This window comes from Bos indicus, chromosome 3 (assembly GCF_029378745.1).
Source record: "Bos indicus isolate NIAB-ARS_2022 breed Sahiwal x Tharparkar chromosome 3, NIAB-ARS_B.indTharparkar_mat_pri_1.0, whole genome shotgun sequence".
Lineage (NCBI taxonomy): Eukaryota > Metazoa > Chordata > Mammalia > Artiodactyla > Bovidae > Bos > Bos indicus.
The window spans coordinates 73,662,280-73,688,502 of record NC_091762.1 but is presented as its reverse complement, the minus strand read 5'-3'; the positions used below and the strand labels follow the sequence as shown (position 1 = coordinate 73,688,502).

The window sequence follows — 26,223 nt, the reverse complement described above, 5'->3', positions numbered from 1 at the left end:
AAACTTGAAAAAAGGCTCTTAAAGAATTATAGTGTTTAGAGGATAGGCTGCCACATGAAGCTTCTAAATCATATCATCCTTGGTGATGTTCCATCACTTAAGCATCTCAAAAAAGTCTTTCTTTCATAAAAGGGGAAGACATTGGAATCAAGAGCACTAATGGTTAGTGTCTGTGATAACTTGAACTATTTTCAGAATTAATTTTAAACAATAGATTTCAGCAGTGTTCTTAGCTTTTAGATAAAAAATTTTTTTCAGTCTATTTTTCTTATAATTAGTAATTATAATTTCTATTTTTTATTATATTTAATTAGCATTAAAGATTATAAGAGGTTTAATGTGCTAAACTTGCATTCTATGCAGTTTAGCATGAGAATCTCTTTTAAAGTATCTAATGCAGGGGTCAGCGATCTTTTTTCTTAAATGCAGAGAATAGATAGTTTAGGTTTTGCAGGCCATGTGGTTTCTATTGTAGTTACTCAACACTACTATTGCAGTAAGAAAATAGTCATGAACAACATGTGAGGCTGTGAGTGTGGCTGCAGTTCCAATAACTTCATTTACAAAAACATGCAGTAGGCCAGTTTGCGGGGAGCTTCCCTGGTGGCTCAGTAGTAAACAATTCACCTGCCAGTGCAGGAGACCTGGATTTGATCCTTGGGTCGATAAGATTCCCTGGGGAAAGAAATGGCAGCCCATTCCAGTGTCCTCGACTGGGAAATCTCATGGACAGAGGAGCTTTGTGGGCTACACTCCTTGGGTTCCAAAAAGAGTCAGACACAAGTTAGCGAGTAAACAATAAAAGCAGGCCAGTCTGGCCCATCGGTCTTAGGTTACTGAAAAATGTTCCCTCTTGTTTATCCTGAAACAGCTCTCATTTCAAAAAAAAAAAAAGACTTAAAATCTTTTAGTTTGGAAAAATGTGTTTTATTCTCGATTAACAGTTTATGTTAACTTATAGCTGAGGTAAACCCGTAGCATATTTACAGAAAGCATGGCAAATACTACCTACTTTTTATTTTTCAAGGTTTCCATACTTCATGTGATTTTCAAATATTGCCTGATGGCCATTTTAAGACTGCTGCTGCTGCTGCTAAGTCGCTTCAGTCGTGTCCGACTCTGTGCGACCCCATAGACGGCAGCCCATCAGGCTCCCCCGTCCCTGGGATTCTCCAGGCAAGAACACTGGGGTGGGTTGCCATTTCCTTCTCCAATGCATGAAAGTGAAAAGTGAAAGTGAAGTCGCTCAGTCGTGTCTGACTCTAGCGACCCCATGGAGTGAAGCCGACCAAGCTCCTCCGTCCATGGGATCTTCTAGGCAAAAGTACTGGAGTGGGGTGCCATTGCCTTCTCCGGGTTTTAAGACTACCTGATGTTAAATAATGACTGATCTGTTTTTATTAAAATCAATATTCTATCCAAAGTAAAAATATCCTTCAAGAATGAAGGCAAAATCAAGGCATTCTCAGATGAAGACTATTAAGAGAATTTGTCTCCAATGGACTTACCACCAAAAAATAAATAAATCAATCAATAACGTCTAAAGGAAGTTGTCTAAATAGAAATGAAGGAAATGAATAGCAGGAAGGAAGGAAGGACAATGGTAAAAGTAGAAAGATAGATAAATACAAAATAATTTCCTTCTCTTTAGTTTTCTAATATGTTTGACAGGTGAAACAAAAACTATGCCATTGTCTTATGTGGTTCTCATGATGTATAGAAAATATTTAAGATAATTATATTAGAAAAGTGGGAGAGCAAATGGAGGTAAGGTTTCTATACTTCGCTTGAACTAATAAAATATGAATACCTTCATATTAGGATAATCTATATATATATATATAATATAATTCATAGAGAACTACTAAAAAATTATGTCGAGACATACCCCAAAACACTGTGACTACAACAATGAGGAATTCTAAAAGTGCTCAAGTTAATACATACAAAAACTAGAAAAAGAAAACAGAAACAAAAAAAAAGGAGGGAGGGACAGACAGAAAACAAAAGAAAAAAGATATTAGACATAAGTCCAAGTGAATCAATAATTAAAGGGAAATAAACTAAATATACCAATAAAATATGGAGATTGTCAGAGTGGATAAAAAACTTCACTCATCTATATGATGTCTACAAAAGGCTTACTTAAAATACAATAACATATGTGGACTGAAAATAAAAGAATGGAAAAAAATCAATATTGTTCACAGCAGAATAATAGCAAGATTTTTACAGCCAAAAAAATGAAACAACCAAAATACTATAATACATTTATGGTTAAACAAATTGGATACATTGATATAACAAAACACTACTCAGCAAAAAAGAGAAACTATTGAGGTATATGCCACAACTCCAATAATAAATCTCAAGAATGAAAAGGCCAATTTAAAAATGTCACACACGATTATTTCACTTATATAACTTTCTATAAATGATAAAGTTAAAGAGATGAAAAATGGGTTAGTTGGGGCTAGGGATAGTGGATGATGAAAGGAGTAGACTTGACTCTAAAGGGATACCACAAAGTAAATCTTTGTGTTGAGGGAAGAGTTCTGTGTGTTGATTGTGATGGTGGCTCCATAAATCAACTCAACTCATATGATAAAACTACATATACACATTGTACTAAATATCCATTCTTAGTTTTGCTGTCATTCTACAGTAGACTCAATGTAGTAATGGGAGAAACTGGGTTAGGGATAGGTGGAAACTCAGTACACTAACTTCACAACTTCCCATGAGCTTATAATTATTTCAAAATAAAAAAGTGGGGGAAAAAACATCTCATACTCATTTGGGGCAATTTATTTATATACTCTGAGTGCCATGTTCACCCACACAATGAAGATAATGATACCCATCTTACAGTTCAGTTTTGAGGCTTTAATGAAAGAAGTACAGTGAATCCTAAAGGAAATCAACACTGACTATTCATTGGAAGGACTGATGCTGAAGCTCCAGTACTTTGGCCACCTGATGAAAAGAGCTGATTCATTGGAAAAGACCCTGATGCTGGAAAAGATTGAAGGCAAAAGGAGAAGAGGACAGCTCAGGATGAGATGATTAGATAGCATCACCAGTTCAAGGGACATAAATTTGAGCAAACTCCAGGAGATAGCACAGGACAGAGGAGCCTGGCATGCTGTAGTACATGGAGTTGCCAATAGTTGGATACAACTCAGTGACTTAACAACAACAGCAACGCAAGTACTACTTATTTTTCCTAGAGTATATAAAGTAATGGATTAATGTTAGTTGAACCATTGTTTTGCTGCTGAACCATATTAACTAAAATATCTTTGGTGAAACTGCTCTTTACATTAATGGAGTTAAAGTTTTGAATGTAAATCAAACATGTTGATGAGGGGTTTCCCATACCTCTGTCAACTATAAATTGGTGCTTGCCAAGGGTATTTGCCATCTGCCTCTGTGAGGATTGAATCCTGTGCTACTGCAGCTGTTGACCTTACACACCCCCCAAAGGGAGTTCAGGGTGGATAAATGAGGCAATTTGTGCTCCAGAAAAATTGGTGGAACAGATACTTTTAGGAACTGATTTTTAGTCCAATCCTTGTAGCTCCTAATATCTAGAAAAGCACTAAATCCCTTCATAGTGACATCAGCTCCTCATGACTAACACAAAACCTTCTGTAAGATAAGTGCTTGATTGCATTGAACTCTCCTTTCACCAAAATCTTATATATTGACCTTGCCCCTCACCTCTTTAGAGAAGTGTCTCAGAGCTATCTGAGGTGTTGTCTCCCAGGCTGAAGTTCTCATTTTGCCTCAAATAAATCTTAATTGGCTATTCTTACCTTGTGCATCTTTTTTTTTTTAACACCACCAAGCAATTATCCAATACCAGTTGAATGTTCTACATTTCAGCTCAATTCTGACACTACCCAGAAAGAGCATTGGATTTCACAGATTAAGAGCTCAGGAAACCAAGACTGCCCTGTCCCCCACCCTCAACAGATGTCAGTAGCAATTTCAGGTTATCACCTGTGCTTGAAACTGAACAGGACTCTGTGGAGCCCTCACTGCTGTAAAGCCCCATCTGTGTACTCCATTTCTTATTTATAGGAAAAGATTTTGGTCTCCTAGGCTTTTTCTGAGTTACAAAAAGCAAATTCAAATAGTTACTAATCAGGTTAGTGAGAGGATGCAGAAATCCAGGAAAGGCAGTCAAGAAATAATAGTCAGGTGATAAAATAAAATCCTAGTTTCTCCTCAAGGACAGGGCTTCCCTGGTAGTTTAGATGGTAAAGAATCTGGCTGCAGTGCAAGAGATCCAGGTTCAATTCCTGGGTCAGACAGATCCCTGGAGAAGGGAATGACTACCCACTCCAGTATTCTTGCCTGGGAAATTCCATGGACAGAGGAGCCTGGTGGGCTACAGTCCAAGGGTTGCAAAGAGTTGAATATGACTGAGCAAGGAATATATATAACAATACAATATATATCTCAGAAACTAATTCCCACCCTTCCAGAAAGAGGATGGTGATTACATACTGACCATAACCCATAGAACCTAGACTGGTTGGAACCAGAAGATTGATGATTAAGTGTTCTGAAACACCACTTCGTTACCTCATCATCAACCTATCAGAAGAAAATCAAGCTCCCTATAGCCCTCACTCACTTTTAAATATTGTCTTTAAAAACCCTTCTCTGAAAACCACCAGGGATTTCAAGTGCTTTTGAGCATGAGCTACCCATTCTCCTTGCTTGGTGCCCTGCAATAAATGCTATCCTTTCCTTCACTGCAACCTGGTGTTAGCAAATTGGCTTTGCTATATATGGCAAGTGAGTTGTCTCAAGTTCATTCAGTAACATGCTTTCAATCAGGAAGCTATAAATTAGAGGTTTCAAGGACTCTGTCTTTGGGTTTGACTAATTTGCTAGAGCATCTCACAGAGCTTCAAGAAACAATTTTTTTTCTTTTTTACTAGATTACTGGTTTATTACAAAAGGACATAACTCAGAAACATCCAGATGAAAGAGATACATAGGGCAAAGTATGAGGAAAGGATGAGGGGAGAAGCTTCCATGCTCTCTGGATGTACCACTCTTCCTGAATTTCCCCATGTCCATGGATCTAGGAACTCTGCAAACTCTGTCCTTTTGCATTTTATCTGCCTGCAATGCAGGAGACCAGGGTTTGATCCCTGGGTTGGGAAGATCCACTGGAGAAGGGAATGGTAATCCACTTCAGTATTCTTGCCTGGATAATCCCATAGACAGAGGAGTCTGGCGGGCTACAGTCCATGGGGTTGCAAAGAGTTGGACACGACTGAGTGACTAACACACATGAGAGTATACTTACACTGTCATGGTTGATTAAATCATTGGTCATTGAGGATTAATTCAACCTCCAGCCTCTCTTCCCTCCTCAAAAGTCAGAATAGTGGGACTGAAAATTCCAACCCTTCAATCATATAGTTGATTCTCCTGACAACAAATCTGAGGTGTGGCCCCAAAATCAGCTCATTGCATAATAAAAAACACCTTTATAGCTTAGTCCCCTAATGTGAAATTTCTAGATTTTTAGGAGTTCAGTGCCAGAAATGGCATGAAGATCAAATACATATCTCATAAAACATAGTACCATAGAGGTGCAGCCATATTGAAGGCATAAGGAAAATAAAAGGTTGATTCATATTTAGGGATATGTTTGTGGGTTTATATCAGGGGGATAAAGGTAATGGAGATATCAGGAAATGCTTGTGTCCCAACACATGACATGCAGATGTCATCTCTGCAAATTTTAATTTCTACTTCTAAGAAGTCATGTGGGAAGCAAGGGCAGAGAGCAGCATCCTTTACCTCTGCAGTACTTACGGAGCTCTTACTTTATGCAGGTTCTGAGCCAAGCCATGGGATACAAAGTCATGGCAATTGACTTTGTTTCTGGACAGGAGTCTCTGTCCCATAGGACCACAGACAAAACCAAAAACTACAATTCAGAGAATTAGTCCTGCATGAGTGGTGGCATAAGGTACCATAAGACCATGGAGAAATAAGCACCCAAATTTTCCTGAGATGCTTAGAAATAGTTTCATTAAAAGTTGAAGAAGGAGCAAGTTTGACAATTATATAGGGGGACAAAAGATATTCCTAATAGAAAAAAAGTAATATGGGAAGTTCCCTGGCAGTCCAGCGATTGGGACTTGGTGCGTTCACTGCTATGGTCCAGGGTTCAATCCCTGGTCAGAAGACTGCACAACCTAGCCAAAAAAAAAAAAAAAGTAAAAGTAGAAAAACAAAATTTTAATCTTGACTAACTGGATGAATAGCTTACCTCCATAGCTAAGTTATTCACTTCTTATTTGCTCTTTATTCTTCTATTACTCAGTTTCTGGCTCATTATGTCACTGAATTGCTATGATGATCACCAAACTACCTAACCCAAAGATCTGATCTTATTTGACCTGCTTGATACTGTTCACCATTCACTGCTCCAGGAAATTTTTCCTCTTTTGGCTTCTTGTAATCATGACTTTCTGATTCTATTCTTACACCTCTGACCACTTGTTTGTGATTTCCTTTATAAGTGCTCTGTAACAAGGACCTGACAAATATAAAAGGAGGGGAAAAACATAACAGAATAAAGGAATAGTCTTTATCTTGAATTAGGCAATACTGTTAATGCCTATGGAAAATTAGGATAAGATCATTCTTTCAAAAGGCAATAGTCATATAGAAATTAGAAGAAAAAGAGTTTGAGATACACAGCCCAGGATTTAGCTCAAATTTCAGCTTCTGAGCTAAAAGAATATCTTTACTAGATTATAAACATCACCAGGGTAAAGTAAGAATATCTCTGGAGATTCCAGGTATCAAAGAATAGGAATGAACTGGGAAACAGAGATTAAGATAAACAGCAATAAGTGAGTGGGAATTTGATAAAGGCTTTCAGAATGCTTCCGTTTTTGTTATATATAATCTACTATTTTAAAATTTGGCTTTTTAAGTTTCTCTATTTTTTCTGACTGGATCTAGATTTATCAATTCAATGATGTGTGATTAAGAATTTTATTTTGTCTTTCTATTCAAAATCAAGTGCCTTGTGTAAACTTGCCTATGTTCTCTAAAGTTTTAAGTGAGTTTTGCTTCATGGTAATCACAGCATTTGAGAGCATTCAAGAACTGTATAAAGAGATCCCTCAATTTCAGAAACAGGGTTGGATATCCTGTACCTTCAGATATCATTCCTGAGAAGTTACAACTTCACTTGTTTAATCCCAGGTGGATACAACTAGACTCTAGTCATGAGGAAACAGGGGTCAAACTCAACATGAGAAATATTCTGTTTTTTAAAAAAAAAGAAAAGAAAAATGTCAAGGAAGATGAAGAATAACCAAGGAATTAGTCCCCAGACTAAAGAGGGCTAAAGTGGTATGATCGGAGAAGGCAATGGCACCCTACTCCAGTACTCTTGCTTGGAAAATCCCATGGACGGAGGAGCCTGGAGGGCTGAAGTCCATGGGGTCGCTGAGGGTCGGACACGACTGAGTGACTTCACTTTCACTTTTCACTTTCATGCATTGGAGAAGGAAATGGCAACCCACTCCAGTGTTCTTGCCTGGAGAATTCCAGGGACGGGGGAGCCTGGTGGGCTGCTGTCTATGGGGTCGCATAGAGTCGGACACGACTGAAGTGACTTAGCAGCAGCAAAGTGGTATGATAACTGAATACAACATTTGGATTCTGTACTAAAAGAAAAAGAATTCTCTAAAGGACACTATTTGATCAGTTGACAAAACTGCAGCATGGATAGTAATCAGATAAACATAAAATGCCAATATTCAAGGTACAAAAGTTAAAAATTGCACTTTGGTTACACAATAAAATGTTCTTCAGAAATTCACACTGAAATAAATAGGGAGAAAAGGGCCTGATGTATACAAGGTGTTCTCTTTTCAAATAATTTAATGAAAAAAAATATTTCTGCATACCCTACACACAGAAAATGTTGACTCAAAGAAGGAAAATGATGGATGAAACTGAGTAAAGGACAGAGAGTAGACTTTGCATTATTTCTATTAACACTTTCTTTTTCTTACTGTATTTTTTTAAATTTTAGTGAAGCATAGTTGATTTATAATATTGTATATAATATTGTGTTTAATTCCTGCTGTACAACAAAGTGATTCAGTTGTATGCATACATATACATATATATATGTATATACATATACATGCATACATATACATATATATGTATATATTCTTATATATATACATATATATTCTCATATATATATGAGAATACATATATATGTATATATTCTTATATATATACATATATATTCTCATATATATATGAGAATACATATATATGTATATGTTCTTTTTCATATTCTTTTCCATTATGGTTTATCATAGGATATTGAATATAGCTCCTTGTGCTATACAGTAGGATCTTGTTTATCCATCTTATATATAATAGTTTACATCTGCTAATCCCAAACACTTCAAAGATGAATTTGAAAGAAATTGCTACATATAGAAAGAAAAAAAATAGAAAGGAAGAAATCCTGACTATAAGTAACTCTAATAAGCTCATAAGTCCAGAAACTTTTCAAGAAAGATATTTTGGGGCTAGTACACTAAGTTGTTTGAACTAACAAGTGGAATGGCAACTTCAATTGTTCAGGCAATGTCTGTGATATGGCTGAATCCACAACCCAACTTTTCCACAGATAAGGAGGAAGCTGCCTTCTTGTGATGAGTCATTTTTCTTTTTAATGATTTTAAAAACAGAATAGACCATAAATGAATTGGTAAGACTTACTAACAGTACTAGTAGAATAAACAAATCATACATGTACAAAAATTAGTCATTGTTTTTCATACTGACAGGAAATCTATCTGTATCCACTTCTAACACTAAACACTGTTCACTTGGTGATGGTTGTTTGAGACACATTTCCTTTTGTGATACAGAAAAAGAACAGAGGAGAATGTGCAAAATATTGATTACCTTAAAAAATAGATTAATGAAGTTTATAATTTTGCTTTCAAATATAAATATATAAATTGAAGAAAGGTAATAGAATGATGACATGTTACTTAAAGCAGGAACTCCATGTTGCTGAGCATTGAAATTTAGATTACTAATAAATTACAGTTTGCAATTATTGGAAGCATTTATAAAAATATCAGCTATGTGTAGCTATTCATTAAATAACAGTTAATAGTTATGCTAATTTTACTCATTTGCTCTGTATGGTAGGATCAGAAAAACTATGTACAGTTTAACTTATAACCCAATCTGTCTTCTTTCGGCTTCAAAATGTTATCCATTATCGTTATTCTAATAACTTCACTAACCAACATTCATGGTATTTAATTAAACTAAAATATATCTAAGCACTTACAAAAAGAATATGCATAATAACAAGTGCAACAAAGAAGAAGAGTTAAATCCAAAATATTAATCTTAAATTGCATGAATGTGGAGATTATGTGCTTCATTCTTAGAAAAAATTATATTTTCATATCAGATTTAAATCCGGAAAGATGATTAAGAATCAGCCTTACATTTGCATATCATCTTATACTTTTTAAAGCACATTTATAAGTATTATCTTTTCTGAGTCTCACAATAGCCAGAGATTTTTATCATTTGATTTTTGGAAAGTAGGAAACCAGCTAACTGAGGCTAAGAGATTTGCATGAGGATTTACTGAACTGATGAATAAGGAAGGTGAGATTGGAGCACATGCATTCTAATTGCTAGTCCTGGGTTTGTCTCACACTCCATGGAGCGTCCTTCCACTAATTCAGGGCTCACGTGTCAGTTTTATGATTCTTAGCCACTCTAGAGAGGAAAATGTTGGCAGTCAAGAGCACACTCATGCTTCAGAAATATTACAGGGGCCGTAAAGCATATTATATAAGCATATATTGCTGTTACATTGATTTTTTTCTCACATTAATAGTAATACTAAATGTATGATGTGAGGAAGTCTCATTAGACCTACTGCCTAAATGAGGGAATTGAAAGACACCTAAGGATAAGTGAAATTAAAGAAAGCATTAGCAGACAGAAGAGATGTTCTAATTGTACTTTTTCTACATCTCTATAAAATATGTCTTCCTGATTCCTTTAAAAGCGATTTCGTCATACTAACCTTGTTCAAGTTATTTCTACCCCAAATACAAAACAAATAAAAATCAAATTTTGTCTATCTGAAATGTGGCGGGGTCCTATTCACGAAAAGTACCACTCTTACTTCCATGGTACATTTAAAGCTGTATTGTTCAAATGTTCAGATTTTATACAAACTGATGACTCATTTAGAGTTGTTCTGTGAAAATAGAACTTGTTTTGATGATGTTTACCCCTCGCTTCCTAAAACTGACAATCTCTTTAGGAGTATGTGCCCTGTATCGAAAGCACAAGACACTAATAAACATGTAATATTCCTTAATCTCACCTAGCTATGTGATCTTTTACAAGTTACTTAACTCTTGGGTTTTTAGATTCCTCATCAGTCAAAATTTAATGCTAACTGCCAAATCCTTGATTCTGAACTGCAGTTTGAAATTAGACCCAGCAACCTCATAATTTGTATAATTTCATTCTCCCCTGATTACCTCAGCAGTTCACACTGGCCTATTAACATGTGAATGCCGATTGAATAAAAGCCTTACACATTTAAATGAAGATATTTCTCTTGTGACATTTTCCATTTGAGCCTTTTGTCTATTGATGTGTGAATATCCAGTATACTACTGTGAAAGTAACCTTGCCTAGGCATCAAGAGACCTAGGGTCTACGCTGGGCTGTGACAGAAAATGTTCATTTAACTTCTGTGAACTGCAGACATTTGGGTGTAAAAAATAAGTATAAAAATATGCATCCTGTCTACCTCATGAAAAAGATATGAGAAATTAGCTGACGCTTAAGTTTTGAACAAGTGAGGTTGCAGGATGATACTGAACAGCACAAACAACACTGATGCATTTCTGTTTTACCTGATGGAGAGATGTGCCGCCAAGAAATGGAAGGCTCTGGTTTCCCAGTGGCCAAACAAGTAAGGGTGACATTGGTTCCTTCATTGATGGTCATATCGTGTGAGATGTCATAAATCTTCGGAGGAACTGAAATGGCAAAACATGCAGTGGTCAGAAAAAAATATGTATATAAAACAGTCTGTTAAACTACATATGATTAACTCCATGTTATCATGCAAACAAACTACGGTGGTGAAATGAACTTATAGCTCAGGATCATCACCTAAACAATGGATTCCCTAGATCTTCAAGATTATCCCAGAGGTTTTTTTTTTGTTGTTGTTGTTTTTCGCTCTTTGATTGGTTTTAAATTTCTGTAGTATTTAGCTATAAAATATTTTAGGGTAAATTAAATATTTAATAACAAAAGTTTATATGTTGTTCAAATGTTATTGTGAATACTTTTGTACTAAGTAAACTAGAATATAGTCATCTGTCTGTTCCATCTATATACTTCACTATAATGATGGTTTTCTGGTTGAAATGATTAAAGAAAAATGGAAATCTAGAAGAAATTTAAAATAAAAGGACAGCTATACCTATATGCTGATTTATGAACTAAGTGAGGTAAAACATAGAATTAGGATATATGTTTTCAAGTTCACAAAGGCAATTGGGGCCTCAACTTTTTCATCTGCCAAAGAGCAGGACTGGACTTTCTGATCATTTATGTTCTAAGGAACACAAATTCTAAAGGCTGTGCAAGATATGTTCAATATGTATTTTCTTGTCAGCAAGGAATGGAAATTGGTTGAAATAGGTCTCTTTATGTTGAGATTTCTTGGAACATTTGTTATGCTCTGTAGGTCTATGATAGTGAAAAGGGAAGTACTGTGATGCATTTTTTTTCCTGATGTATTAAGCTATGGAAACATTTATATCAGAGAAGTAGTGACCGAGGAATAAACTTTGGGAATGATGGATAGGAAAAATACCTAAATTAACTTCTAGGATGTCGGTATTCTCTCAAACAGCAAATGATCACATTTAATCCTTAAACAGTATGGATATGAATCCTGCATCCTCTGCAGACTAGCTGTCTTATATCAGCCTGAGTTCTTCATCTGAAAGCTGGAGATTGTATTAGTACAAACCACATGTAGCTGCTGTGAGAATTAATAAGTTAACATATGTTTAAGGGTTTAGAAAAGTTCCTGGAATTATTGTTAGATATTATTATATGCTTTAAAATATATATTTGGTGTTTGAACTTAATTTCACTACTGCTCTTTCCCATGCCTTAAAATTTCTCTACGAACTTTATCACTTTGATGGTATATATGAATGCCCTGTGCCAGTTTTGGTTTACTATATAAAAATTATAGTATGTTGAAGCTTCAGGTCTAAGCTAAATGGCAATTCAATATACTGATCTCTATTATAAAAACATAATTTTGTAGTGGATTTTTTCTCATTGTTCCATTCTTAGGGTTTCTTTTGGCAAGAGATGTGTTTTCCTAGCTATTTTGAAAACCAGTATCTATAGTCTGTCATAGTGATAAATTAAATTACTCATACTTTGAATATCATCTTTGATTTTTTAATGGAACCCAAACTCTGCTACAAGAAAATCTGGGAGGATTTGATTACAAACACAAAGTATTTGACTATATATAACTGGTGATGTGATTGAGGAAAAGGTTTATTCTTAAGTGATATACTGTTATAACTGTTTCTAAATGACGTACTTTAATTGGCATTTAAAACATATTATGATTAAATTCTTCAGTGAGCTCTTCTTAAGCAAATAAGCAAAAAATAAAAACCATTCCAAGTAGAAGACTCTTTTTAGCTTAACTGAAACAGAACAGAAATAAAGATATTAAAATACCTTAGGAAGAAAGTACAGAAAAAAGTGTAAGACTTACTGGTGAACTGAAGATTTAATAAAATTACAGCATTAAACAAAAAATATCCTTTGGATAGATGGATGTAGGTATCAGTTTAATATAGTAAACTATGATATACACGGGTATATACACATGCTGCTGCTGCTGCTAAGTCAGTCAGTCATATCCGACTCTGTGTGACCCCATAGACGGCAGCCCACCAGGCTCCCCCATCCCTGGGATCCTCCAGGCAAGAACACTGGAGTGGGTTGCCATTTCCTTCTCCAATGCATGAAAGTGAAAAGTGAAAGTGAAGTCACTCAGTCGTGTCCGACTCTTAGCGACCCCATGGACTGCAGCCTACCAGGCTCCTCTGTCCATGGGAATTTCCAGGCAAGAGTACTGGTGTGGGTCACCAGTGCCTTCTCCACAATATACACATGCATGTGTATATATGTATTTATATATACATATGTTTACATAAATATGTATACATATTTATGTATACATATATACATAAATATGTATATATAAATACATATATACCAATATCTACTATTAAACAAAGAAAAAGTTATGTGATACTTTCCTTCTTTATGTAGTACAGTGATATCAGTTTAGTCTGACTAGTTTATTTATTTCAAACATATAACTAATTCAACTTTGGACTATAAATATTTAAGAGAAGTTATGGAGTGCCATAAGACATGCATTCTAGCCTCTAAATTAAATGATTTTCTCAGATTTTATTTGATCTTAAAATTGTTTATTTTCATTTTTACACATGTACTTGTAGTTAAAGTGGTGAACATAAGTAGTGGCAAACTAATATTAAGCACAATATTTAATTTCACAGAAAAACAGCCAAATCCCTTAGCAATAAACTTAGATTTAACATTTAACTATGGAAAATTCTGTGGTGGGGGAATACTATTGAATTCCAGGCGTGACGTGTCAGTCCAGTGATTGCAACCAACTTCTGGAGCTTCATAATTCAGGATATACTATGGTAAAGAAACATCTGGAAAGAGGATGCTAGTAAGAGAAAAATCCCTCTGGCAAGGCTCTTCTCTCAAAATGCATCACCTGTTGGCAACAGATGTTGTGTGTAGACAGAGCCAATGAAAATCCTCACATGGACTGTAGCTTGTGGAGGCAAAAGCAGGTGTTCCTTTGCTGAACATTCAGTCATTGAATATTCAGTTCAAGACTTCAAACTTTTACTGAGAATTAGGGAGGGAATAATTCTGGACTCACAGGAAATGCAAAAATTTCCTAACATAATCCTTCACCTCAAGAAACTTAAAATTTAAATAGGGAGGAAGATAGATAAGTAACTAACAGAAGACAAATATTTACCATGTTTTCCTTTCTCATTTTACATGAGGAACACATGTCTAAACAGGTATGCCTTCAGGGTTCAAAATCATCAGAGATGAATTTTGTGTTCATTTCTTTTAAAGCAAACCATGAAGGATAGTTTATGCACAAAGTTATTCATTGTGGTGTTATTTATAATAAAGAATAATTATTAATAACCTCAATGTAAGACAAAAGAAATGGAGATATTGGTTAGCTCTGCCTCCAAAATAGGATGTGTTACTGAGGAAGGGTTTGGGATGAATCTGGGGACCATTGGGATAAGATATAAAGGAGGAGAAAGGTGATGTTTCTACTCTGGGTGGCAGGAACAGAGAAGAATGGTAATGTTTCAGATGTTGTAAGACCATCTGGGTCCAGATAACAGTTTGTGTATAAATGGCACATGTGCACATCTAGGAAGAACGCCATTGAACTTTCTAAATGACAAAGCATCATGTCTTATATGTCCAATATTCTATGCACTTGCATAGAAAAAAGTAAAATGAGTTAAAATGACTATTCTAGACATCTATATCTTTTCTATATAAAATATCTTGAAATCCTTTAACATTTTTATTTACAAATGTAACTTAAAATCAATTGTTTGAAAAGAAGCATGTTCAATCAGTTTAATAATTTTAAGTCACTAAATAATTACATTTTAATGAGTATTTCAGGTTGCTGTAGAATTATTAATAGTTAAATACCTATGACCTGGACCAGAGCAATAAAGGAATAAGCTATTCATTTAAATATATACTTGTCTAACTTTCAGGAAATTATGATTATAACCTTTAAATTGTTATACATTTGAAGGAATCACTATTGTACCTTTGAATTAATAACCTACTCTGCCTTTAATTAATCATTCACAGGATTCAATTTCAACTAATATTTACTGCCCTGTTTTCAACTTCTATTCAGTTGATGCCATGGTGGGAGAGGATGATCCATATTTAGATGCATTTATAGATTTAGATTTGTTAAGTGCTAGTCGCTCAGTTGTGTCTGACTCTTTGCAACTCCATGGACTGTAGCCCACCAGGCTCCTCTGTCCATGGAATTTTCCAGGCAAAAATAAGGAGTGGTTAGCCATTCTCTTCTCCAGGGGTTCTTCCTGACCCAGAGATTGAACCCGGGTATCCTGCATTGAGCAGGATTCTTTACCATCTGAGCCACCAGGGAAGCCCTATTTGGTTCATTACAGTAATTCAAATCTCTTACTGGTTTCACTTTCATAAAAAATTACGCTATATGACTTGTCCCAACTGCCTTCTCCATTTGGAACCATCTATCAGTGTCCTTAGACAGAGTATGGAGTATTATCAGTAAGGAAAATCTTAGAATACATACCTAAACCAAATGCTAATGATTTCCACACAACCAGGCCACCTGGGATTATTCCCTACTATTTGAACTATGAGAGGCAATAGTTTTTGAGTGTCCTCATGGTTGCTTTTTAAAACTTTTTAAAACTTGTACATAATTTCTAAACTGTATTAAAAAAAATAAGGTTTTTGTTTCTTTAATGAGCAGCCTTCACAGATTTAACTTACATTTCTTCAAGCAGCTCATCTTGTAGTCTGGAACATGATCATTAAAATTTTGAGAAGTCAAAATAAGGGTGACAAATGTGTACATCACAGGAATCATATGAGCACACTGTTTTATTTTATATGAAAAGTCTGTGCAGGGACTGTGGCCAGGCCCTGGTGTGAGGAAGTCATAATGGAGGAGCCTAGCAGTGTCCATGTGCTCCAGCCTGCTTCCTAATGGGATGGAAGCTGGTGGAAAATGTTTTTTTAAAGTCTGTGCAGATGATTTTCAGAAATAATAAACAGAGTTCCCATCTATAATAAGTTGCATGAGATGTGAGGTTGTGTTACACATAACAGTGAAAGTCCCTAGAGAATGTATTTGATGGTGATCTTGCGTACATGTGTGCTGAGTCCTTCAGTCATATCTGACTCTTTGTGACCCATGGACTGTAGTGCACTAGGCTTCTCTGTCCATGTGACTCTCCAGGCAAGAACACTGGAGTGGGTTGCCATGCCCTCTTCCAGGGAATCTTCCTGATCCAGGGATAGAACCCATATCTCTTATGTCTCCTGCATTGCCAGGCGGCTTCTTTTCCACTAGCACCACCTGGGAAGCCTGATGGCTACTGTAACTTTAAATAAATGCAGGACAAGGATTATTTGGATCTAGACAGTTGCACTGGCTCACTAGAATCAATTAAATGCTTCATCAAGTTCTTAAGTTGTAAGAGTCCATGAAAGACCACAGTACATACAAATCCATTAGGAGAGCTTCTTTAGGCTGCCAGGGCTAAATGGTGAATGAACTATGTATTTAATCTGCCCCACAAACACTGGAAGATTGTTGAAAAACATCAGTTGAGTACTTATCATAGCAACAGTCTGGGCACAAGCATCTAGAAAAGAGTCTGACGCATACGGGATACTCAACAATATTTGTTTCATTGTTTTTATGTGCGAGCTAATATTTCTTTGGCTTCATAATGATGCTTTCCCGTATAATTTCATACCATTGCAAGTATGATATAATATAAATTCTGAGGATACAGTGAAAATGTAATTATAGTGCCAAGGGTCCTATGTGACTTTTTTCAAGGATTCTCTGAGATTGGGGATTCAATACTTCTTTTAACTTACATAAAATCATGGTAGCTCCCTACTGTATTGCTTACTAGAGTTTTTGCCACGCAAGCCAAGAGAAATAATTGAACAATAATCATAAATGTATTTTCAACAGAATGAACTGTCACATCTTAAGCAGGAGTATGTATTTTGGTTAGTGCATTATTTTTTTTTTCACTTGAGAAGCTATGTAAATTTAAGGTCAAAAGTATTTGACTTGAAGAGTGTGTACATATTATTTCTGTTTTTTTTTTCCCCCTCTCCATAGACTTGGACTCTGAGTTAGTTCGAATAAACTATATCTCTGAAGATTTTCCAAACTGCTTGAGTCAACAAGCTAGACATAACTATAAATCTTCGGAGAATTGGCTTTTTTTGCACTCCCATATCTGGTAATGGCTGGCAATATCAAAAGAACAGTCTTTCTTTCCCTAGGCTGGCACTTCCCTTGTCAGTCTTGGCCAGCCCCCAGAAAGTGAAAGCAGATCTTCGTTATATAACAAACCTCCTGGAAAAGGTGCTGTTCTCAAACTGAGAGAAGAAATTGTTTCATGATTTTTTTTTTTTTTTTTGGCCTAAATTGGCTTGCTGGTGGGTGCTTGATGGCTTCCTGGCCTGCATCTAACTAGCAATATTGTTTTCTCCAGCTCATAGACTACAAACTCACTTTTTATAGTTTATGACATTTCCGAGATTTCTATGGTTTCTCCCCTCATCCCATCACTGATAGGAGGACAATAATAGCTAAGCGTGACTTGTAAATGCAAACTTGCCAGATTTGTGTTTTACCTACTGATGGAATATGCCAGAACTTCTTTGGGGGGCAAGAACATGTTTGAAAAAAAAAATGCGTCTTTCAGACTGCAGTTGAAACTGAATCATGTTGCTTAACTTAGTGTTTCTCCTTTTTTATAAACCTATGTATAAAATTTTCTCAATCTACTGTGTCCTTCAGGGGATCAGCTACATAAAATTGTAGAACAGGCAAGTGACCTATTTTAATCCACTCATACATTCATTCAACAAGTATTCATCAAGAACCACTTTGACTTAGGGAGATTAATCTTAAGGAATCCATGTCTAAAGAGTTAGAAAGATCTAACACTATTAATTATATTATGGAGTAATAAATCCTATAAAGTAGATTCTGTACAGCAAGGTGTTTGGGACACAAAAGTAGTAAATCAAACTCTGCCTGTGGAGTCAGAATTGGAGGGGATATTGATCTTAAGAAAGGCTTTATGAAACAGATGACATTTGAGTGAAATTTGATGGTTAAAACAGTAGCGTCCTATGTTTCAGGATGATCTGGTAAGACTTTTAGAATCCTGGGGAGGAGAGGGAGGGCACAACTCAAGAGATCCTAGACTGATGGTTTGGAGTGAGCTCCAAACTCCTCTACAGATTTTGGTAACTGATTTACAAGATACCAACAACTTATCTCAATAAGAAGAGACAATGTCTTAATAGCTTGCACTCAGATAGAAAGGTGCTATGAGTAACTTTTCCCCCACTGTGTTATTGGTTCATGTCATAGGGATCAAGATGATCAACAATGGAAAGAAGAAAGTGATCATCTGAAAATGATAAACCCTAAAGGATATGGAATTATGGAAAACATCAAAGTGGAAATATCTTCCTTCTCTCTTTCCTTTCTCTCCATCTTTGCTTGACTACCTAATATGTGGGTTATAAGTAAGTAATCTATAAATTTTAAGACAGATTTTCTTGTTGAGGAAAGCCATCGGTGTTTGCTAGGTAGATTTGCAGTGGCAAATCTCTCTAGATATATATATTATCTATATAATATATTGTATAGATAATATATATTAATAATATATTATAATAATTATCAAATAATTGTTAAATATAATAGTAATTATTAGTGGTATAATGATATATTTATATATTATAAATTATATAGATTATATATACATACATATATGTAAATACACATATATGCACATATGTTATATTAAGACAGCTTAGCCTACATGATAATTAAATGTGATAAAAGACTAAAGAAAGGTCACTGGTTTAGAAAGGATAGGTTTTGTTAGCTTAATATTTAAAGATTTCAGATTTTTCGGTTGAAGGCAAGTTCCTCACCTGCTGAATAAACATTCTTAAAGTAGAAAGATAACATTATTATACACGATTTTTAATATTTTAAGCATAAGGATTTTATTTTTGTTTCATTTTGGCTAGAGGATCAAGAGCTGGCCTATAAACATACACATGAATGTTTATATACCAGAGTTCAAATCCCTGCTGTACCTCAGGCTAGCTTCAGCTTCACTTACTGGGATGGTTCAAAGATATAAAATATTACTTAAAATCAGGACCATAATAACAACTACTCCCTCAGGCAGCAGCAGCAGGAAGGCTGGAGCACACTTACAGCAGTGTTGTATATCACAGGGAATCTACAATGACTTTGTAACTCACTCTTCTCCCCAGTAGAAAATAGTTACAAAATACATAGGAAAAATATCACAACTGAAAAGCCTTACAGCACACAATGTAGGTATCCATTCCTGAGGAAGATTTCTTAAGAAACCAACTATATATCTTTAAAATCTTCAGTGATGATGGCATTTTATTAAGAATTAATAATGAATTTTTTTCCTGGAAACATTTTGGCAGTATACTTTAAGAACTTTAAAGAATCCAACCCAGTGAGCCAATGGTTTCTGTTCCAGGAATTTCTCTTAAGGAAAGCAGGCACCTCCCTTCTGTATGGTCGCTATTTGCATAAACCTGGTGGCCAGCTCCATTGTTCTGCTAACAATGTGCCAGCAAATGCCCTCTGGAATGGCCCGGATGAACTTTGCTTGCCTCGTCTTTGGCAATGAACTATCTCCATAAACCAGAGGAAACGGCCCAGCTGTGTCATGCTAGAACCCAGCTGTCTTCTTTGCAAATATTTCCCACAGTGAAAAGCTTGCTTTAGCATTTTTTGAAACGCCAGAGAGTCCAATGTCTATCCTTGGACTCATAGAGTTATATTGAAACACCTGGCTCTGGATTTCATGAGGTAAATCTATTCCAGTTCAATATGAGTTCCTTTTGTGAGGCTCCGGTTTTCATAATTGTGTTTTAGTAGATTTTTATATCTAAAGTCTGTTATGCTATCCTGTTTCCTGCATTTGCAGAAAAGATGTGTCTTGTCGGTGCAATCAGGAAAAAAACAAACCGAAAAACAAAACAAAACAAAACAGCTTCTCTGAAGTACTTTGATTTATCTGTTGTTTGTACCTAATATGTATTTTCCTATTTATAAAGGTGCGTGCTCTGTCATGTCTGACTCTATCTAGCGACGCTATGGACTGTAGCCCACCAGTTTCCCCTGTCCATGGGATTCTCCACGCAAGAATACTGGAATGAGTTACCATTTCCCTCTCCAGCCCATGCCTCTTGTTTCTTGCATTGGCAGGTGAGTTCTTTACCATTAGCACTGCATTAGAGGTAGTACACACTTATTTAAAAGAATGTGGAAAAAATAAAGAATGAGGAAGAAAAACACCAAATCATCTATTAGATTGAAACATCTACATTTTTTCCTTTTGTTAGGTTAAAAAAAAAATGTACACTGGAAAGCACCAGTCTAAAGAAAGCAGATACCACTCAAAATTTTCTTTTAGAAATGGAAGTGCAGGTTTGCCAGACTTTTAGATATGAGCTATTCTATTATTTTGTGCCACACATTCATCAAAATAACTGTGGACTTACCTTAGCACGGACTCAAATGGTCCATTCTGGGATTTAGAAAAATTTGCAACTTACTGGAGACACTTGGTCATCATGTGCTTGAAAATTATATGTAGAAATCTACATGGTCTATGACAATAAACAGTGCCTGCAGGTTTCTGTGTATACAAAATCCTCACCATCCACCGCAAGCCTTTTATAGTCTTAATGCAGTCATAGAGTCACAATTTGCTATCAATGCCTTGCATTCTGGCAAGCCTCTAGACTGTTCATTTTACTTGAAAGACTCATTTTCACATTACATTGCTTGATTTCTCATAAAAGCTGTGCATTATCACACTAATGTGTGGTTGCTCACCTGTCATGGAATAACTATGATGACATCTCCAGAATAACTAGAGTTTCGCCTTAGGAAATATTCTGAGAACAGCTCTTATTCAGAAATTTAAATAATAAAATCATGATTCACTTTGATATTTTGCTCCTCCCCAAATTATATACTTTTAAATCATGTTTCTTCATCTGATTTTCTCAAAGAGAATGTTTTATTTGTGCTTATAATGTAACAACCAAATGTTGTATAATTATATGCCAAGATATCTCAGTGCAGTCTTATGGTTATATGCACAGATTCTCTCTAAAATTGGGTTAAAAGGTAATTTGCTATTTTGCTGTCCCCTAGATCATTAGTCACAGTGGCCTAAGTGCATTCTCTTATAATTCAATATCAAAGAAATTGCTTTTATAGCATTAACTATATTATATTCAAAATTGTATAAATTATTGAAATACTCTGCCTATTGCCAAGATACAAGACAGTTCACATGGAAAAAGTTCCATTTTAAATTATTCATTGGAAAAAAGTCCGTCTCTTGCCAGAAACTGTTTTATACTGGGGCTAGCTTTTGGGACTTACATTTAAATATGAATCACAAGAACTCTGGAAATTTCAGATACTCATAATTCTTCTGGCTTTAAAAATGTAGTTGTCTCTTTAACTCATTCATTTCCATCAAGTAGAGTAAACATTGTATAATGTCTTGTATCGAGTTGCTATTCTAATGGACATTTTCATCAGTCATAGTGAAAGTCTTCATAGGTAATTCCTTATAAATCATGATAAAACAATATAAAAATCCATATAAATAGAGAAATTTGTTGGCTATTTTTGAGCGATTTTTGTTGGCTCACTATTTTTGAGGAGAATATATAAACTGTATAATCAATGAGCTATATACATCATATGTACATATTATATACATATATATTATATGTGTATATATGTATTTTACAAATATATATATGCATGTGTATTTGTCATATAGTTGATAAATGTTCAATTGGATTGTGTGTATTTTGTAACTTAATTATGTAATTTTGCTAATGATAGAATGTGGTAGTAAAGGGGCAAATCTAATTGTAAGACACATAATTACATTACAAAATACACATACACATACATATACACATATTCAATTTATGTATATCTTTGCTATAGATTTCTGGAGAACTCATATGAATAGAGGAACTATTTCATATACTCTCTGAGCATCCTAAAGGATCATACTTAGTACACAGTTAGTGTTCAGAAAATATTAAATGTTTTTACCAGTTCTAAATGCCTTAGCTCACCAGGTTGCTCAGTGGTAAAGAATCTACCTGCCAAGGCAGGAGACCCGGGTTCAATTCCTGGGTTGGGAAGATCCCCTGCAGAAGGAAATGTCAACCTATTCCAGTATCCTTGCCTGGGAAATCCCATACACAGGGGAGCCTGATGGACTACATACAGTTCCTGGGGTTGTAAAGAGTTGGACATCACTCATTGACAAAGCACAGAACACAGCAAACATTCCTCATTGTAGAGTAGATTTCTGGGTAGATTGAATAGCATAGTAGATAAAGGGAATTCTATGAATGTATTGAGTGTATATTGAATTCATTTGACAGCTGTTCATGATAGTTTAAGCAGTAGAATGGAGAAGCATGGACAAGAAGTCTGCACAGCCAGGAAGAATATTACCAATGTTGGTGGGCAGATTCAAGTATGAAGGAAGAATGTTAGAGAAAGGCATGGGGATCTGTGTCTGGGTCTTTCCTTTCCTCAATTTTCAACACCTTGGATGTTTATCGATAAAACCATATCAGGGGTCACGTGCTTAGTCATAGTAATTACAATTTAAGAGTGACAAACTGATACATTATTTTCAATTAGAGGTTGGTCAGAATGGTAAAGTGCACAGACCCTATAAAAAGTGAAAACTGTTAGTCATGCCAGGGATCAAACCCAGGTCTCTTGCATTTCAAGCAGATTCCTTAACATCTGAGATACCAGGGCAACACTATAATATTATATTATTATAATAATATTAATTATAAATATAATGTAATATTTATAAATATAATGTATATAATATGTATAAATATACATTGTATAAATACAATAATATTAATTATAACAATATTAGGTTGGTGCAAATGTAATTGCAATTTTGCACTGTTGAATTTTGCTGTTTTATATTGGAATGGAACACATTCTTAAATAAATGTTATGTTACACATTATTTTAATGTCCATTTCTTGCTCTATGTATTTTTTCTAATAACTTATTACTTGCTGCTTGTTTTAAATTTATTTTAGATTACAGAATTGATGTTAGACAAAAAGGAAATTTGAGTGATTTTCTTATTCAAATTCAAAATGGGCCCTAAAGAAGTGGAGACAACTTGAAACATCAACAACATTTTGGACCCGGAACTGCCAACAAAGGTACAGTGCAGTGGTGGTTCAAGAAGTTTTGCAAAGTAGACAAGAGCCTTGAACATGAGGAGCACAGTGGTTGGCCATCAGAAGTTATCAACAGCCAACTGAGAGCAATCAGAGCCCATCCTCTAACAATTACATCAGAAGTTGCCAACGAACTCAACATCAACCATTCTATGGTCATTTGGCATTTGAAGCAAATTGGAAAGGTGAAAAATCTCAACAAGTGAATGTCTCACAAGCTGATCAAAAAAGGAAAAAAAAAGTTGTTTTGATGTGTCTTCTTTTCTACATGACAACAATGAACAATTTATCGATCGTGCTATGAAAAGTGGACATCTGACACTGGTGAGGACCAGCTTAGTGGTTGGATTGAGAAGCACCACCAAAGCACGTCCCAAAGCCAAACTTGTAATAAGAAAGGGTCCTGGTCACATTTGGTGGGCTGCTGGCAGCCCAATCCACTATATCTTTCTGAATCCCAGAGAAACCATTACATCTGAGAAGTATACTCAGCAAAATGAATGCCCAAATGCATGTCACATAACCAATGCTTCAAAAGTTGAACTAATTGGGCTACAAAGTTTTACCTCTTCTGCCATATTCACTCGACCTCTCACCAAATGACTACCACTTCTTTTTTTTTTTTTTTTTTAAATTTTATTTATTTATTTTTTCTAATTTTATTTTATTTTTAAACTTTACATAATTGTATTAGTTTTGCCAAATATCAAAATGAATCCGCCACAGGTATACATGTGTTCCCCATCCCGAACCCTCCTCCATCCTCCCTCCCCATACCATCCCTCTGGGCCGTCCAGTGCACCAGCCCCAAGCATCCAGCATCGTGCATCGAACCTGGACTGGCAACTCGTTTCCTACATGATATTTTACATGTTTCAATGCCATTCTCCCAAATCTTCCCACCCTCTCCCTCTCCCACAGAGTCCATAAGACTGTTCTATACATCAGTGTCTCTTTTGCTGTCTCGTATACAGAGTTATTGTTACCATCTTTCTAAATTCCATATATATGCGTTAGTATACTGTATTTATGTTTTTCCTTCTGGCTTACTTCACTCTGTATAATAGGCTCCAGTTTCATCCACCTCATTAGAACTGATTCAAATGTATTCTTTTTAATGGCTGAGTAATACTCCATTGTGTATATGTACCACAGCTTTCTTATCCATTCATCTGCTGATGGACATCTAGGTTGCTTCCATGTCCTGGCTATTATAAACAGTGCTGCGATGAACATTGGGGTACACGTGTCTCTTTCCCTTCTGGTTTCCTCAGTGTGTATGCCCAGCAGTGGGATTGCTGGATCATAAGGCAGTTCTATTTCCAGTTTTTTAAGGAATCTCCACACTGTTCTCCATAGTGGCTGTACTAGGTTGCATTCCCACCAACAGTGTAAGAGGGTTCCCTTTTCTCCACACCCTCTCCAGCATTTATTATTTGTAGACTTTTGGATCGCAGCCATTCTGACTGGTGTGAAATGGTACCTCATAGTGGTTTTGATTTGCATTTCTCTGATATTGAGTGATGTTGAGCATCTTTTCATGTGCTTGTTAGCCATCTGTATGTCTTCTTTGGCGAAATGTCTATTTAGTTCTTTGGCCCATTTTTTGATTGGGTCGTTTATTTTTCTGGAGTTGAGCTGTAGGAGTTGCTTGTATATTTTTGAGATTAGTTGTTTGTCGGCTACCACTTCTTAAAGCATCTCGACAACGTTTTGCAAAGAAAATGCTTCCACAACTGGCAGGACACAGATAATGCTTTCCAAGTATTCACTGAATCCTGAAGCATGGATTTTTATGCTACAGAAATAAACAAACTTATTTCTTGTTGGCAAAAATATGTTGATTGTAATGTTTACTATTTTGCTTAATAAAGATGTGTTTGAGCCCAGTTAAAATGATTTAAAATTCATGGTCCAAAACAGAAATTATGTTTCAGTTCAGTTCAGTTTTTCAGTTGTGTCTGACTCTTTGCAACCCCATGGACTGCAGCACTCCAGGCTTCCCTGTCCATCACCAACTCCTGGAGTTTACTCAGATTCATGTCCATTGAGTCAGTGATGCCATCCAAGCATCTCATCCTCTGTCATCCCCTTCTCATCCTGCCTTCGATATTTCCCAGCATCAGGGTCTTTTCCAATGAGTCAGTTCTTTGCATCAGGTGGTCAAAGAATTGGAGTTTCAGCTTCAGCATCAGTCCTTCCAGTGAATATTCAGGACCGATTTTCTTTAGGATAGACTGGCTGGATCTCCTTGCAGTCCAAGGAACTCTCAAGAGTCTTCTCCAACACCAGAGTCCAAAACCATCAATTCTTCAGCACTCAGCTTTCCTTATAGTAAAACTCTCACATCCATACATGACTACTGGAAAAACCACAGCTTTGACTAGGTGGACTTTTATTAGCAAAGTAATGTCTCTGCTTTTTAATATGCTGTCTAAGTTGGTCATAACTTTCCTTCCAAGGAGTAAGCATCTTTTAATTTCATGGCTGCAGTCACCATCTGCAGTGATTTTAGAGCCCCCCCCCAAAAAAAAAATACAGTCTCTCACTGTTTCCACTGTTTTCCCATCTATTTGCCATGAAATGATGGGACAAGATGCCATGATCTCTCTTACTGTTTCGATGATCCAACAGTTGTTGGCAATTTGATCTCTGGTTCAAAGTGCACCAAACTTAATACCTTATAAAGACACAGCTGAAGGAGCTAGGGATGTTTACATAAAGTTAAGGAATGGAAAGAAGGAAAAAATTTTGAATGGATTTATGGATTTATTCTAGGTTGTTCTTGTAGACAGGATAGTGGTAGCTTTTACATCATTATAGTGAATTATCTTAACCAAGAATGTCCTT

The 26,223-nt window shown here is 35.7% G+C and overlaps 1 protein-coding gene across 2 annotated transcripts in view; it reads right to left on the bottom strand.

Moving 5' to 3' along the window:
• The window catches only part of NEGR1 (neuronal growth regulator 1), a 1,040,964-nt gene that overhangs the window by 423,633 nt on the left and 591,108 nt on the right, over positions 1–26,223 (bottom strand). For both annotated transcript variants that reach the window (XM_070786319.1, XM_019957265.2), the window contains exon 3: positions 10,989–11,114. In XM_070786319.1, the coding sequence (XP_070642420.1) occupies positions 10,989–11,114 (126 nt within the window). The remainder of the gene's footprint in view (positions 1–10,988; positions 11,115–26,223) is intronic.